Here is a 15,905-nt window from a genome sequence, read left to right on the forward strand (position 1 = left end):
TCAATAAAGGAAAAAATATAGATTGGAGTTGAGGTTCTGTCCCGGTAAGTCGTGCGGGCTGGGCAAATCACATAGACTGTTTGGCACTTGGGCTTTCTTTTAACACAAAGATAAAATTCGCCTTTTACTCATCCCTCGGTCACCTCTGTCAAGGCACAACATATCCAAGAAGGTCTAAAAGATGAACAAAGCTCACACCGTCTTATATAGTAAAGCAAACTGGCTTTTGGCTGTGGCCAGAGCAGAGGGAGCGAGGGTCACAAAATAACGAGTATAGAGCCAGGGGTCCCCCAGATCTTAGGACCCTAAAGCTTGGAGCCGAAAAGCAAGTAGCGACTTGAGGTAAGATGGCTGCTTCACCCTTCCCGCCCATGTTGCTTTGTCCCCAAGGCAGGGCTGGGCATCTGTGACCGGAATGACCCCAAACATGAGCACGGAATCTCTGTGATTAAGGCTTTCCAGGTTCCTCTCAGGAAAGCATGGAGCAGTCATACCCCTAGCTACTAGGATTTCAGATACAAACCGGTGGAAACATCCATCCCTCCTTCTGCTCCCCCCTCCCAGGAGGGTGGCCACAGCCAGCCAAGATCCAAATCTGGGGTAATTCCCAGCCAGCAGCAGTGAGAACACCCACTGGGTAGACTTGGTAGGATGGACTTGGAGATAACATAAACATGTTCTGGTACATGCTTTGGCACCGCATGCCTGCTAGTGTGAGATAGTTTTATTGTTATGTAACTGCTTTTATTTCACTCGGTGGGAGGGGAGAGGGACGGTTGGCTCCTCCATAAGCTGGCCTTTGTTGGGCCCTGATCAGAGTTAATCTCCCACAGCTACCATCCCCTTACGCCACCAGGCCCTCTCACCAGCTAGATCTTAGACTGGAGTGGTGTGAAAGCTGGTGTGCCTGTCATCTTGCCACTGGGGAGGCGGAGGCAGGAGGATAAACACCAGTGTGAGGCCATTTTGGTGCAGACAGCAAGCTCCTGACTCGGAAAAGCAAAACCCAAAACAAACTAAAAAATGCTGGTTTTTCAATTTTTTCATCAAGGGTGGGTATGCTGGTGCCTAGCTAGGTAATTACTACCAGGTCATACAAACCACACCTGGGTGCTGAATGTTTGCAAAACCCCCTAGATTTTCTGTTCCTCAAGAGACACCATGGACGCTGCCATGTGTATCCTCTCCCTGCAGACAATTTCTCTACACTTCCTTATGGTGATGGATGGCTTTCTTCTCAGAGACCAATTCCATCTGAAACCTCCGCTTTTCTGCAGAAGGAACCGGTCTAGCAAATGCCTCCATAATCTGCCCGTTCAGTTCCCTTTACCCATCATTCTGAGTGGCCACTCGGCTGGAAAGTAGCTGAACGTATTTATAGGCCCTATGAGTTTCTTAACTATGGCAGGCACGGTCTTTGTAGATAAGTAGAAATGTGGATCAGGCCACAACACATCCAATTTGAAGGGACGTGTCTGTGGGTGACACTTACTCTGCAAGTATACATTAACAGTGGTAAGCCCGGACCTGCCATGGGATGGCTTGGCGGATCAAGGTGCTCACCATGCAAGCCTGAATCTGAGAATTGGATCCCTGGAACCATGGAAAGGGGGAAAGAGAAACCTGACCCTGAAGCTGTCCTCTGACTTCCACAGACACATGCTGAGGCATGGGTGGCGGCCCATCACACACAGGTGCTGATAATAGTGTAAAGTAAGTTTTAAGTTGTGAGCTGAAGAACTAGACTAGCAGCATAATGTGTGCAACAGTGCCACCTGCTGGGTACCCGAGGAAGCCTGCTGGTGGGCGTGGAACAGAGAAAAACCCTTACTAAGTATGTTTATTAACATCCGAAATGAGAATCGTTTTGTTGCTTCCATCAACCACAGGAAAGTAAACAGTGTAGGCATCAAATGAATGAAGCATTTGTTCAGGCTTCTCTTTCCCCCAGGTCCTTCAAATACTGAAGCAAACAACGGGCAACAGCCAGGCCTCCTAGCCTTCACTGGCATTTCTGGGGGAAACAGGGAGACAGGAGGGACTCTTAATACAGACTGCTGAAGCACTTGTACGTGTAGATGATGAAACACACATATTTGCATGGGGTGGATTAATTCTCCCAGAATGGTGGATGAATTTCTCCTTTGCTAAATGGAATAAAGTTTAGAACTATGACCAGATAGGCTGTTTGCTTAGTAATCCAGCTCCTAGACAGAGCTCAAACCAAAGAGCAGTGTATGTACGTGTGTGGAACTTGTGTGTGCTGAAACTTGGCTCACTACAGTCAGTGTGGGGATAAACTCTGGCGGGACTGGCAGTTCTTCAGGAGAGAAAAGGCTACTTCAGGCCTGCAGGTGGCCTGCACCTGGGAACAGGGTAAATATTCAACATCATAGCCACATTTCCTACTGGGCTGCCTGTGAGTGCACTGTAGGAAGACAGAAGCCTAGGCTCCCAGAGTGTATGTCCCACACATTTCTTGGAGGCCTGAGTGGGGGAGAGAATCCACCCCGTCCCAGCCTTCTTTCAGCACGCTGCTTCTGTCCTTGGGGCCATCAACTGTCTCCATTCCCTGGGACAGTCTTCGGCTCTGAGAGCTTCCTTGCCTTCCAGGAAGGCCAGCAGCCTCAGGACGGCCAGAGACCTTTCCTCCTGAATGCGCAGCCTCGTGTACTCCACCGTCTTTAGAAATTCAGCCGAGAGCGGGAGCTCTCTGAAGAGCCTAGAGATCAGGTGATGCTGCTCCGATGCTATCATCTGCAGGTGACAGAGCTTCTGGGAGTGAGGGGCGGGCCGGTCAGACTGATGGAGCAGATAGAACAGCTGCCTACACAGGTATTTCACGAAGGTCAGGGTCTCAGCCCAAAAGTTGACTTCTGATTTTTCGAATACATAGTCGTCTTCTCCCTACATCAAATGACAACCACCCACAGTGAACCTTGTAGGGAGCGCTCACCACATAGGGCCCTGCTAGATGAGAGCTGTGTCTCCTCCAAAGCTGAGAGAACCCACTGAGCCTGTTGATACCCCGTGTCCACCGCCTGCAGGTCTGGAGGTCACCTTCAACTTTCACTCTCTGCTCTGCTCCCAGACGGAACATGACCTGACAGACATTTGTGAGTAGCTCAAAGCCAAGGTATTTTGGGGAACTAAGGTGAGAAGAGGACCTTGCTAAGGAAGCGGGTCTTAGAGGGAGGAGCAAGGGGACTCTGGGCAGCAGAGCGAAGACATACTGAGTACATGCGGGACACCAGCCTTTGAGACTAGATTTCTAGGGTTTTCAAGTCCATTTTCTCAAAACCACCTCACTACATCTCCATGTTTCCTATAAACAGCCTGGGTTTTTTTTTTTGTTTGTTTTTTTGTTTTTTTTGTTTTTCGAGACAGGGTTTCTCTGTGGCTTTGGAGGCTATCCTGGAACTAGCTCTTATAGACCAGGCTGGCCTCGAACTCACAGAGATTCGCCTGCCTCTGCCTCCCAAGTGCTGGGATTAAAGGCGTGCGCCACCAACGCCTGGCAAAGTGAGTCATCTGAGAACTGTTTTTTTTTTTTTTGGTGAGTTCTGGGAATTGAACCCAGGTCCTATGGAGGAGCAGCCAGTGCCTTAACCTCTAAGCCATCTCTCCTGCCCTCTAAGCCATCTCTCCTGCCCCAGCCTGGGTTTTGAGCTCTATCTGCTCAGGATGCTAACCCAGGTAGTTGGCAGAGTCACATGGGTGGGCACAGACTGCTGTCTTCCCAATCCCTGTGTTGCCTCTGCTGATCTGCAGTTTCCAGGTGAGCGTGACTGCTCCCTGTCACTTGATAACAGGGGTCAAGCACCATGTTCCCTGGAAGGACCCTAATTCTTGGGAAATGCTTAGACCCAAAGCTCTGAGGACCCTTGCCCATGCTAAGACCAACTGAGATGCATTTTTCATAGTTTTATTCTCAATATTCAAGGTGCATTTTTCAAAGCCCCCTTCCCCACTGTCTGAAAGCTTGCCACTGAGACCTCCAAGGTAAGCCTCAGTGAGCGTGTGCCGTGTGCATCCACTGGAGACTTTCAGTCTCTGCTCTGCACTTTACCACCAGAGAGCCCTCAGGCCTGCCGGTGCTACATCCGGAGACCCAGGGCACTGGCGGCCTCTCGGCTCCCTGACTAGCTGGGATTACCTGCTGTGGGCTCTGCACGAGGTCCTGGTTGTCATCCTCTCCTAGCAGCCATCCGAGGAGAATGGGCAGTCCTGGCACCAGCTGGTCCCACTGCCGGAGCAAGTCGCACAGAACAGCTAAGGCCAGGGCCAGAGCAGCGGAGGCATTCACCTGGCAGAAGGCAAACTCTGTAGAGAGAGGAGGAGGCGATCAATGAGTGTGGCTCAGGGCCAGCCCTAAGAAGCCCGAGGACTCTGGGGACAGGAAGAGTCTCGGGTAAAATCCCAGTCAGTCACTACAATGCGGGGTGTGGAACTGCTCACAGGAGGTTCCTAACCCCTCCTGGGTCCTCTCTGCATTGCTAGAATGAGTCCTAAGCCTGAACCCCACCACATATCCTATTCTAGAGCAGCCCTGTCTGTAGGATGAAGGTCTTCTCTTAGCATCTCTAGCACAAGAGTAAGGACAGGGAGCTTTGTTACGGTGGAATGACACCACACTTTCCCTCATCTGTTTGACGAGGTCCAAGCATTATAGAGACAATTAATAGAGATGGTGGCTGTGTGCCAATAAAATGTTACCTGTGCATGTGGCCATTCAAATTTCATGTGCAAAAAACATTCTTTTCCCCTTTCAACATCCCCCTCCTCAATACATGGTCTCATGTGGCCCAGGCTGGCCTCAAACTGGATGTGTTGTCAAAGATCACCTTGATTTCGAGTTCTCTTACTTTGTCTCTTTGGTACTGGGATTACAGACGTGTGCCATCACACTTGGTTTATAGCCAAGGCTTACCTTGAACTTCTGATCTCTTCTGCCTACACCTCCCAAGTATTGGGACCGTAGGTGTGTGCCACCATGTCATCCAGTATTATGACGGTAACACTGGGTGTAAGCACTCTACCAATTGAGCTAATCCCCAGCTCTCAACCACTTAAGACTGTAAAACCCCACCAGCCTCACAGGCCACCCAGGAGCAGGTGGAGCACTGGGTTTTGATCCTAATTTCTGTGTGCTGAACAAGTTCTCTGCCAGTGAGCCTTAGCTTAGGGTTTTGCTGACATTTTGTTGTGCTTGTAATGATAGTAAATTCCCTCTTCAGCCCTCTGACTTCCTGACTTTTTGAGGATGAGTGCTGAAAGAGGAAGCAGGCACCTTGGGGAAAATCTGCTTACTGGACTGTCTGGCCTTGGACCTAAATGGAGAGTTGACATTTCTACCATTAATTCAACCCTTCTCACCCCAACAGCAGGTAGCCTGAACCTCAAGACTTAAGTTTCTCGACTCAGAGAGTGGATCTCTGGAACCCTCCTGTGCTAGTACCCCATAGTTAATGATGCGTTTCTATTGAACCCTCCTGTCTCCCAAATCCACCGTCCCAGCTCCAACCCAGATGTCCCTGGCCATCAGATCTGGTCAGCACACAGGAGGGAGGTTGAAGTCTGGAACAGAAGGCTGAGCCCTGCAGGGTGTTGACCAGGCTTATGGGGGCCACCATGGAAGGTCTGCGGCACATCTAGCCCAGGACCTGTGCTGTTTTTAGTTTGAGTTTTTGTGGTGTCGGGACCTTGTGAGTATCAGGCAAGTCTTGTGCCACTGAACTATGTCCTCAGCTCCCCAAAGTCTGAGGATGGGGTGTTATTTCATCTGCTTCAAAGGTGAGGACACCAGGGATCAGGCTAACCAGCTTGCTGTACAGTCCCAGAACTCCAAGTGGCTCTCTAGAATCCAGAATTGCCAACCGTTTCATGTTACATCTGAAGAGACCAGCAGGAACATTCCAGAAGCATGAGTTTTTGTTTTTTTTTTTTTGGTGAGATAAGCAGGTCAGTGACTGTCCAGTGGAGCACACTCCCTTAGGCAACCACAGGGCTGAGCCCTCCTTCTATTCTCAGAGCCTTTAGTGTCTGTTGGCCACTCGTAAGCCATGCTGGTCTTGTACCCATTTAAAAAGGCAGAGGTGTGAACCTGTATTACGGGGTCAGCACCAGGATGGGTGACCCTGAGACCTTCCAGAAAAGCTTACCCTCTGCCTGACCTTCCTCCTCCTCCTTTCTATTTTTACCTGCTTTGATCTTCAGGCAAGGACTAAAAACTCTGCAGGAAAGGTAAAAATTTGCCCCCCCCCTCCCAGGCCAGCATTTTGGATGAAGAGCTCCACAAGTTCAAGGCCAGCCTGACCTATCTACACAGTGGGTTCAGGTCAGCCAGGGATACATACCTCATCTTAAACAAAATTCACTTCACAGTAAAATCAGTGCCTGCACATATCTGTTGGGTCCAATGAGGAACACATGGGTGTGACTGGACATGCCACCAGGAAGGCCAGGTTGCCACACTGGTCTCACCTGACGACAAAATGGCTTCCCTCTGTGCTATGAGTCATCCTCAGGAAGAGGTAAGAGAATGCCAGGATGACAGGCACAAAAAGAATGTGTGGGTGGCTGGACATGCACCTGGGGATTATCACAGCCCTATTCACTAGGGAGGAAGGCAGGGAGTGGGATGTTGGGATTACATGGAGTGGGTCTCCTGCTTCAGGGCCAGGTGCAGCCTACCCGTTCTCTGGCTGGCGGACTACCTGGCCCTAGACTAAATGTAGCTGGATGGGCCTGGGCCCGGATCTCTGCTGGCCAAGTTGCCTTTCCAAAGAAGGCTGGGGAAGAAAGAGCAAAGGGGATTTTCCACTTAGCACTCAGCTGGCAAGTCCATCAAGGAAATGAGAAAGCCAGCAGCCAAGCAACAAGTGTGGTCAGGAGTCTGCTGTGAACCCAGAAAATCCAAAGGAGTTTGAAAAAAAAAAAAAACAGAAACAAAAACTAAGGACACAATCGGAAAACTCTCCTCTTTAGATTTCAAAACTTACCACAAAGATATGGGAATCAGGCAATGGGGTTGAGGAGGGAGGGAGGGACAGTGGAGAGAGAGAGAGAGAGAGAGAGAGAGAGAGAGAGAGAGAGACAGAGAGACAGAGAGAGAGAAAGAGACAGACAGACAGAGACAGAGAGAGACACAGAGAGAGAGACAGAGACAGAGAGACAGAGAGAGACAGAGAGACAGACAGAGACAGAGAGAGACAGACAGAGACAGAGACAGAGAGAGACAGACAGAGACAGAGAGAGAGACAGAAAGAGACAGAGACAGAGACTGAGAGTGATGTTGGGGGCTGACCTGAGGGCTTCATTCGTGTTGAGCAGCTGCCACCGTGTAAGCCTCTGGCTTGGCAGTGTGGTTAAGATGACAGGCATATGAATTAGTGGAACTCAAGTGCAGAATCAATGGGTCTGGGGATGTAGGTCAGTTGATACAGTGCTGCCTACTATGTCAAGTCCTGAGTTCAATCCCCAGCATCTCATAAACCAGGGGTGGGGCATGTCTGTAATACCAGCACTCTGAAGGTGATGGCAGGAAGGTTAGGAGTTCAAACCCAGCTTCAGCTAGCTACATGGTGAGTTCAAGGCTAGCTGGGTTAACCAAGATGCTGCCGAAAACTGATGACTCAGCAGTTGACACTTAGTGCTCTTGTAGGGGATCTGATTTCAGTTCCCAGCACTCACGTTGGGCAGGTCACAAACACCTGTCACTCCAGCTCCAGGGATCCAATGACCCCTTCAGACTTCTGCAAATACCTGCAAGTACACACACACACACACACACACACACACACACACACACACACACACACACCACACACACAATTTAAAAGCAAAAGATACTTCACCATATTGAACAAACCAAAAACCCTACAGAGATACTACTTCTAAGTGGGTAGGGTTAGTGTAGTAAACAATTAAAAGGCAGGTATGTTTTTAGGTAAGGTACAGAGAAGAAACAGAAAGGAGGGAACTCCTTCAGTCTGCTGTTGAATGTACAACCCCACTGGAGAACAGTCTTTCAGTCCCTTACAAGACTAAGCCACAGGACCCAGTCTACTTCTGGGCATCTCTAAAAGAAAGTAAGAAAGAACCTGGGTTCAAACAAACATCTGATAAACATTCATAATGCCAGAAAGTGGAAACAGACATCTGCCGCTGTAGTGGAGTGTAGACGTCTATCCCGAGGTCCAGGTGGGGAGATAAGCCTACATTAAGGTAATAGAGAGCAAGGACGACACACACTTAATGAAGCAGTCTGGATCCCAGGAGCCACAGGAGTAGGGGAAGGAAGAGGTCAATGTGAAGAGTAAACCATCTTCCAAGCCAAGAAGAAACATACCCTGGCAGCCCCACCCCAGTGGCACACTCCTGTCTGTGGTAGGTCTGCACAGCGGGGACCCGCAGACACCGTGTAATCAGCGTTTAGACTGGTTAGCCCAGTGCCTTCTCTCCTTATCAATGGATCGTGGAGGAGGGAGTCAGCAAGCCCAGGCTGTGGCACTGTAGACTTCCTTAGGGCGCTCCTACTCGGCACCAGTGCAGACGTCTTGCCATGGGCATCACGCCTGGCCTGCGCCTCTGCTCCGCTTCTTGCCCACTTCCATGAAGAGGCTTCCCTTGGGGGCTGGTCCCAGCCTGCGTCCTCCACACTGAGGGATGCTATTGTGAATATCTAGGCAGGTAGAAAGGTACCTCATAGGTTTTGGGGTACTTTTCAACTGTACTAATTGAAAGTGTCAGCCGGGTGGTGGTGGCACACACCTCTAATCCCAGCACTTGGGAGGCACAGGCAGATGGATCTCTGAGTGTGAGTCCAGCCTGGTCTACAGAGTGAGTTCTAGGCCAGTCAGGGTTACACAGACAAACTCCAACCAGCTCTTTGCTGCTGGCCTTTGAATCTGTGTTCTGCCCTTTGTCCTGCTTGATGTTTTGGGATCTGGATCCCTATGATCTACTACCCAGGTCTCTGGCTTCCAAATGAATCATCCACTGGGAAGTGGATATGGGGATACCGGAAGGAGGAAGGAGAAGTTGGGATTTCTTTCCTGTGCCCTTCTCTGTAGGCTGTCAAGGTTCTGGTAGTAGCTAGACACTGTCACTGTCCTCCTCATGCCAGCTCTTGCTGGACCCAGGCCTCCTCTCTGCCTGGGGTGGGGAGGCTGTCCTATTTCTACCCTTGCTTGTTTCCGGGTACTGCAGGCTCACTGTTGCTTCCCCTCACCTAGAGGCTCCTCTCCAGGAAGGACACTACCCCTCAAGGGACATTGGCCTGTGTGGAGACAGTTCTGGTTGTCACAATTAGGAGGTGGTACTGTTGGCATGTGATGGGAAGAGAGGGCGGGGATGCTGCTAACATCATGGAAGGCACGTGCCAGCTACCATCAGTGCCAGCAGGGCCCGGGTTAAGATCTTAACCTCAACCACAGTCTCAGACAATTCATTCACTAGAGTCTATCCACGTGTAGCCAACGGACAGACAGACTGCCTTTGGGGTCTGCACCCCTAGGACATGCTCTTTGCATCCTCTGGGGAGCCAGGGGCAACAGAGCACAAGCAGCCATTTCTCCTGAACATCTGTCTGCTGAATCATTTCTGCCCAAAGGTGGAAGTGTTCCGGGTCTGAAGGAGTATCACACTGCCATTATTTGACATTTAAAAAGTACTTTGGGAAAAAAAAACCTTTTCAAATATTAGAACTTTGATTTTGCTTCATTTTCCACCTGCTTCCAAAGGAAATAAATGGCCTAGGTTCCTAGAAGTTCTTGCAGTAAGTCCAATCTCTCCATAGTGTGAGCTGCACCGATCTAGTATCACATAGATGGAAAGAAACTATCCTAGCAAACACAGACAACTCTCTCATTTGTTTCTCCTTCTCTTCTTTCCCCCGAGACAGGTCTAATAGCCCTGGCTGTCCTTGAACTCACTCACTTTGTAGACTAGGCTGTCCTTGAACTCACAGAGATTTACCTGAATCTGCCTCCTGGGTGACTCTCAATTCAAAAGACAGATGCAGCTGGGCTGGCTGGAGAGATGGCTCTTACAGAGGACCTGAGTTCAGACCCCAGCACCCACATCCAGGGGCTTACAGCTGCTTGTAAACTGAGGTCTGTGGGAGCCAATAGCCTAACTTTTGGCCTCTCCTCCTGGTGACACCTGTACTCATATGCACATACGTCTTCCTGCTACAGGTAATTAAAAAAGAATCTTCAAACAAGTATTTCCTAAGAGTGTGCCCTTCTGGATCAGTAGAGCCAGAGTCCATGGAGAAGGGTCAGGTCACTGAACAGTGTACCCAGCAGAAACTGTATATGCATTTTTGCACTTCAATCACACTAACAAATGGGGTGGAACTCAAACAAACATTCTACCTTCAGTAGCCAAGCCTGTGAACAACACATCTTCTCCAAAAAAATGTGAGGTCCCCATGCCCTTGAGGGGACTTTTGATATCATCCATTGTTATGTGTCTTTGTGTCTTCCCCTGAGCTGCCAGGTTTCTCAGTGCCTGTGTCTGCCTTGGGTAACAGGCCTGCCATGTGGCCCTGGTAAGCAGAGGACAGAGCCCAACTCAGGCTACTTGGCAGGGTCTTCTGGCTTGAACTAGTTCAGCTCTCCTCCAGGAAACCACCACCTGTAAAACCTCTGGTCAGTAGGCCTGCTTGCTGCTTGGTGGCTTCCTTCTGCTGAGTATGCAAGAGTCCCACACCTGTAGCTCTGCGGATGGTAGATACCCTGTGCTATTCTACTCTGCCCAAAAGCAATCTTCCTGAAGAGCAATCTGACCCCAACCACATGAGCCAAGGACAGCAATGCCTACACACTGGGAAGCCCTGTTGGGGTACCTGGGAGACTCGGGCTCCCTTTCCATTGGCTGCCTCTTCCCTGGCCAGGACAGAGCTCAGTGGTTCTGCATACACATTCTACATTCCTCACTCTCTAGATACCCTGAGACACTTCTTTTCCCATTCCATAAAGTCACTTCAGTGTTTCTTAGCTGATTTCACAAGTGAACTTCTCTCTTAGAAGGCATTTCTTCTCAGTGCTCTCTCTCTCTTCCCCCACCCCTAAGACAGGTTTTCTATAGACCAGGCTCTCCTTGAACCCAGAGAGAGCCACCTGCCTCTGCCTCCCCACTGCCCGGCTTAGCCTGAGCTCTTAAATGTCTCTTGCTGGGTGTTGGTGGCACACACCTTTAATCCCAGTATTCAGGAGGCAGAGGCAGGTGGATCTCTGTGAGTTCAAGAACAGCCTGGTCTATAAAAGCTGGTTCCAGGACAGCTAGGGCTACACAGGGAAATCCTGTCTCAAAAAACCAAACCAAATAAAAAACTAAATGTCTCATGAATTTTGCAAAGCCGCTTCAGCCCACAATGTCATGGTCTAGTCCTTGTCTTCTTGACTGACACACACATACACACCTACTCACATACTATAAATACATGTTAAAAAAAGAATTTAGAAACTTTTCAAATGTTAAATACCTATGATTTCAAAGTTTTAGGAATCACTGCTCTCCATTTGGGACTGAAAGCAGAGCCAAGCGACCCACCACTAAGCCACATTCTCAGCCCTAGGAATTTTCTCTCTTGAAATTGGATTTATGCTCAAGCCCCTCTTAACAGCCTTAGCTGTCCCATGTCACCTTTATTTCCCAGCAGCTGCCCTAGAAATACAGGACCCCTCCCAAAAACCTGATAGCCCCTTGCTGACATGGCCCCAGGCTGCCGGAAATGGGGAGCTGAACTTGAAGCCCTGGGAGAAGGAGGAGAAGCAGGACTTAGAAGTCACTCAAGAACAAGGCGTAGAGTAAACACCAGCTCAGAGGAGGGCAGCGGTGAGGACAAGTAAGCAAGAAAGCCAAAAGGTCAGGGAAGACGCATGCATTGATTTTTAAGTTTTCAAAAATTGTGTGTGTGTGTAGGGGATATGTGTGTGTAGGGTGTGTAGGGAATGTGTGTGTGTGTGTGTGTGTAGGGAATGTGTGTGTGTGTGCAGGGTGTGTGTGTAGGATGTGTGTGTATGTGTAGGGGATGTCTGTGTACATAGGGTGTGTGCTGGTAGGTAGGGGATGTGTGTGTGTGTGTGGTGTCAGCATGTGTGTAGGTATACGCCAGAGGACAATTTGCAGGAGTTGGTTCTTTCACCACCAATGGGATCTAACTGAAGGTCACTAAGGCTTAGCCTGAACTGATGGTCCTGCCTCGGCTTCCCGAGTAACGGTATTATGAATGTACATTATCACCCTACTTAAAGAGTACGTATACAGTAAGAAGGGTTCAGACTTTGCATCCAGTAAAAAGTGCCCCTTCCTCCTATCACTGTCTGGAAGAAGCAGGTTATTTCTGACCTTGCTGTGAATATTATTGGCAAAAATCATCAGTACAAAGTTAAAGTGACTATAACAATAGCACACAACAGTTACAATAACCAGAGTCATTTTGTTAGTGACAATGAAAGCGGCAAACAGTAATAAGAACCCAGGGCACTGAGACTTGGTGGAAATGAACACAAAAATAAGTCACACACAGTCTACAACTAGGAGTGGGGAAGCTTTTTTTGACTACAATCCTGACAAGACAAAGTTATTAGTTAAGTTATTATTAAGTTTACACCAGAGGAGTTGCTACTCAAGACAAGAAGGGAAACCATGACTCTTGCCCTCACTGCTTACCCTCCACAGAAAACTCATCTAGGAGTTAAGTTGGCCTCATGAAGTTACGATGAGAGTCATTTCTGGAAATTACCTAAAAAGTAATCCATGTTGGTAAAATTCAGATTAAAATTTGTTTTTTATGAAGTCACAGTGTCCTCCAGGTCAATGATGAGGGCCAAACACACTGACTTTATTCTGGAATGTGTATAGGCCTGTGGGAGGGAGGAGGCCCGCCACTGTGTCCAGCCCTCACTCCAGAAGGGGCAGCCTGGCCTGCCCCAGCGCCCTCCTGTCTACGGGTGCTATGCTCTGGGGCTCTCTGGGGCTCTCCAGTAGCATCTCATCTTTTGTCCTGGCCTCTGTCCCAACAACAGGAGTTCTGGGACCCCCTGAGGACTTGCCCCAGCTCTGTCCCACTGATGCTGTAGAAAGAATGGTGGATTCTCAGCAGCCTCCTGGCTTCCAGCTCACCCTCCTTGATCAAAACGACTCCCCTTTCTGTTGCTGAAAATGACCTGTCAGAGCAGCCCAGACCTAGCCAGTCATGGCAGCCCATGCCTGTAATCCCAGCACTTGGGAGGCTGAGGCAGGAGGACCAGGAGTTCAAGGAAAATTAGGGCTATAAGAGACTGCCTCAAAAACAACCAACCAACTAACTTTAAACCCAAACCAAAACACGTCCCCCTTAAAAAAAAAAGCAGCCCTGACCAAATTGTGCCTCCTTCCTTGGCTCCTCCTGCTATGGGAGCATGTTCACAGGTGTTCACAGGCGCTCACAGGTGCTCACAGGCGCTCACAGGCGCTCACTGGTGCTCACAAGTCTCTGGGCCTGAAGCCCTTCCGATGCTCAGCTCCTTCCTTCCCTGTCTTAGTCAACCCTTCCTAGGTACCTCATACCCTCTCAGCATCCTACATGTGCACACACCCCTCTCTCTGCTGACCGTCATCTCTACGGAGCCCTAACTCATCTAAGGAGACTCCAGGACCTTGCCTTTATTCTTTTAGGTTCTTCCCAGAACTGCTTAGGGGATACAGAGGGGTACATGGCTGCTGTGCCTTGTCAGAGCTGACTCAGGGAGATATCCATGAAAAAAGACCTCCAGTATCTTAAAATAGTTAAAACATGTAATTGCCATATGACCTGAAACTCCACTCTCAAGTACATCCCCCAAAGAACTGGGACTTGAACAACAAGGTGTACATGGACAATCAAAAAAAAAAAAAAAAAAACCAAAAACAATTCTTACAACAGCTGGGGGACGTGACAACCCAATGCGCATGCATTAACGATGAATACAGAAACAACATGGAGTGTCTATACATGGAATATTACTTAGCCGCAAAGAGTAGTAAGTGTTTGATTCAACCTACAAAATGTGCCTTATAAATAAATGAATAGGCCAAGCACAGGCGCGTGCTATATGGCTCCGTTATATGAAGTGTCAGAGAAGGAAGGCTCCTGGAGACAGGGAGCCGACTGCTGGCCTTCAGGGGCTGCTTAATGGCTGTATTTCTCCAGACGAGTGATAAAAATGTTCTGGAACTGGAGAGTGGTGATGTTTGCATAATACTGCAAATGTATTAAATGTCACTGAACTGTTTACTTTCAAATGGTTAACTTTGGGCTGGCGAGATAGTGGATAAAGATGTTTGCCTTAAGCCTGACAATCTGAATTTGATCTCTGGATACCACATAAAGGTTGTCCTCTTGTCTCTACATGTAAGCTATGGCATGGGCACTCACTCCCCACTCTCAATAACAAGTAAAAATTTAGCAATGTTTCATCAGAAATATAGTTTAACTTCTCTTATGTGTTGGGTCCTCTGGAACTGAGTTTGGGATGGTTATGAGTCACCGTGTGGGTGCTGGCAATTGAACCCAGGTCCTCTGTCAGAACAAGTGCTCTTAATCACGGAGCCATCTCTCCAGCCTCTAAAATGGTTACAATTTTGTTATATAATTTTCATCTCAATTAAAAAATAAAATAAGGAGGAGCTTCAAAGCAATGTAGCAGGAGCATAGCCAGAGAAGAGGACCCTGGGCAATTAAAATTTGTGCCCCAAAGCATTCAAGAAGAATGGGACTTAACAAAGTACCCACTCAGCGCTGTTCTGTAGGGCACAGTCCTGACCCTAAGACGGTATAGCTAGACACAGGATAGAAGAGTGATGCCAAGCCCACAGCTCAGTGGTGGGGTGTGCTTAGCAGGCATGACACCCTGGGTTCCGTCCTTAGAAAACTAAAAAAAGGAACTAAAAACCAGGGAGGAAGTGGGGAGGCTAGCCCCCTCTGTTGGCCGGGGCCTGGACTCAGCCTAGGACAAGGTCTACAGGCAGGAGGACTCGAGTTGTGCAAGCCCAGGAGGGTGGGTGGCACAGCTCCCCAGCAAGGCTGCTTTCCTATACCTCATCCAGGTCAGCAGTAAAGCAAGGCCTTTCTTGTTTGAAATCGCCTGACAGCTAGCGTCAGATGGAGGTGGCCTCTGAGGACTGGAGCTCCAGGCCGACAGCAGGGATGGAATCCTGAAGCTGCATGGAGCACTCTCTTTCTCCCAATGACACAGATCCAGCTGTGTGATCTCACTGCCCTAGCCTGCTTTGGATTTGGGCTTTTTCATGAGTTTTTAAGGAAGACCATTCATTCTGTGACCTCACACATAAAAATGTTGAATACAGTCACACTACTGAGAGCATTCTTGGAAAAGAAGGCAGCCTCGAGGCTGGCTGCTGTCCTGTTTCTTCTCCCTTGGAGTGCAGCCCTCTGGGTGCCCCCCTCTGTCAGCTCAGCTGTCCAGTGGCCCTCATCTGAATAACACTGAGGCACTGTGTGCTCCCCAGGGATGTGGCGGAGTTCCTAGGAGCTACATGTGTCATTTGCCAGCCTACTCTGTGAGCGAAGGGAGGAAGGGAGTCTTCCTCAGGAGTCCATTCTTAACTGTCTCTCCACTTCCCAGTTCATTCTGCATTCAGAAATGCCCCAGGCTTAGGAAACAATGGTTTCTCCCCACCCCCTCCTTTTTTGGAGACAAAACAAACACACAATAACAACAGCAAACAAACAAACCAAGGGCTTCTCTGTGTAGCCTTGGCTGTCCTGGAACTCGCTCTATAGACCAGGCTAGCCTTGAACTCACAGAGATCCCACCTGACTGCCTCTGGAGTGCTGCGATTAAAGCCTTTGTGTGCAGGCACTTTCTAAAAGTAGAAAACTCCTTAGGTTCTCTGTCAAAAGTTGGAGGCTT

The 15,905-nt window shown here is 49.1% G+C and overlaps 1 protein-coding gene across 2 annotated transcripts in view; it reads right to left on the reverse strand.

Moving 5' to 3' along the window:
- Positions 1-1,822: 1,822 nt before the first annotated feature.
- Thada (THADA armadillo repeat containing) overlaps positions 1,823-15,905 on the reverse strand; it is a 285,813-nt gene continuing 271,730 nt past the window's right edge. For both annotated transcript variants that reach the window (XM_040738715.1, XM_040738714.1), the window contains exons 37-38: positions 4,157-4,323; positions 1,823-2,907 (exon numbers count right to left, since the gene is read on the reverse strand). In XM_040738715.1, the coding sequence (XP_040594649.1) occupies positions 2,527-2,907; positions 4,157-4,323 (548 nt within the window). In that variant the 3' untranslated portion in view covers positions 1,823-2,526. The remainder of the gene's footprint in view (positions 2,908-4,156; positions 4,324-15,905) is intronic.

This window comes from Mesocricetus auratus, unplaced genomic scaffold, assembly GCF_017639785.1.
Source record: "Mesocricetus auratus isolate SY011 unplaced genomic scaffold, BCM_Maur_2.0 Super-Scaffold_100676, whole genome shotgun sequence".
NCBI lineage: Eukaryota > Metazoa > Chordata > Mammalia > Rodentia > Cricetidae > Mesocricetus > Mesocricetus auratus.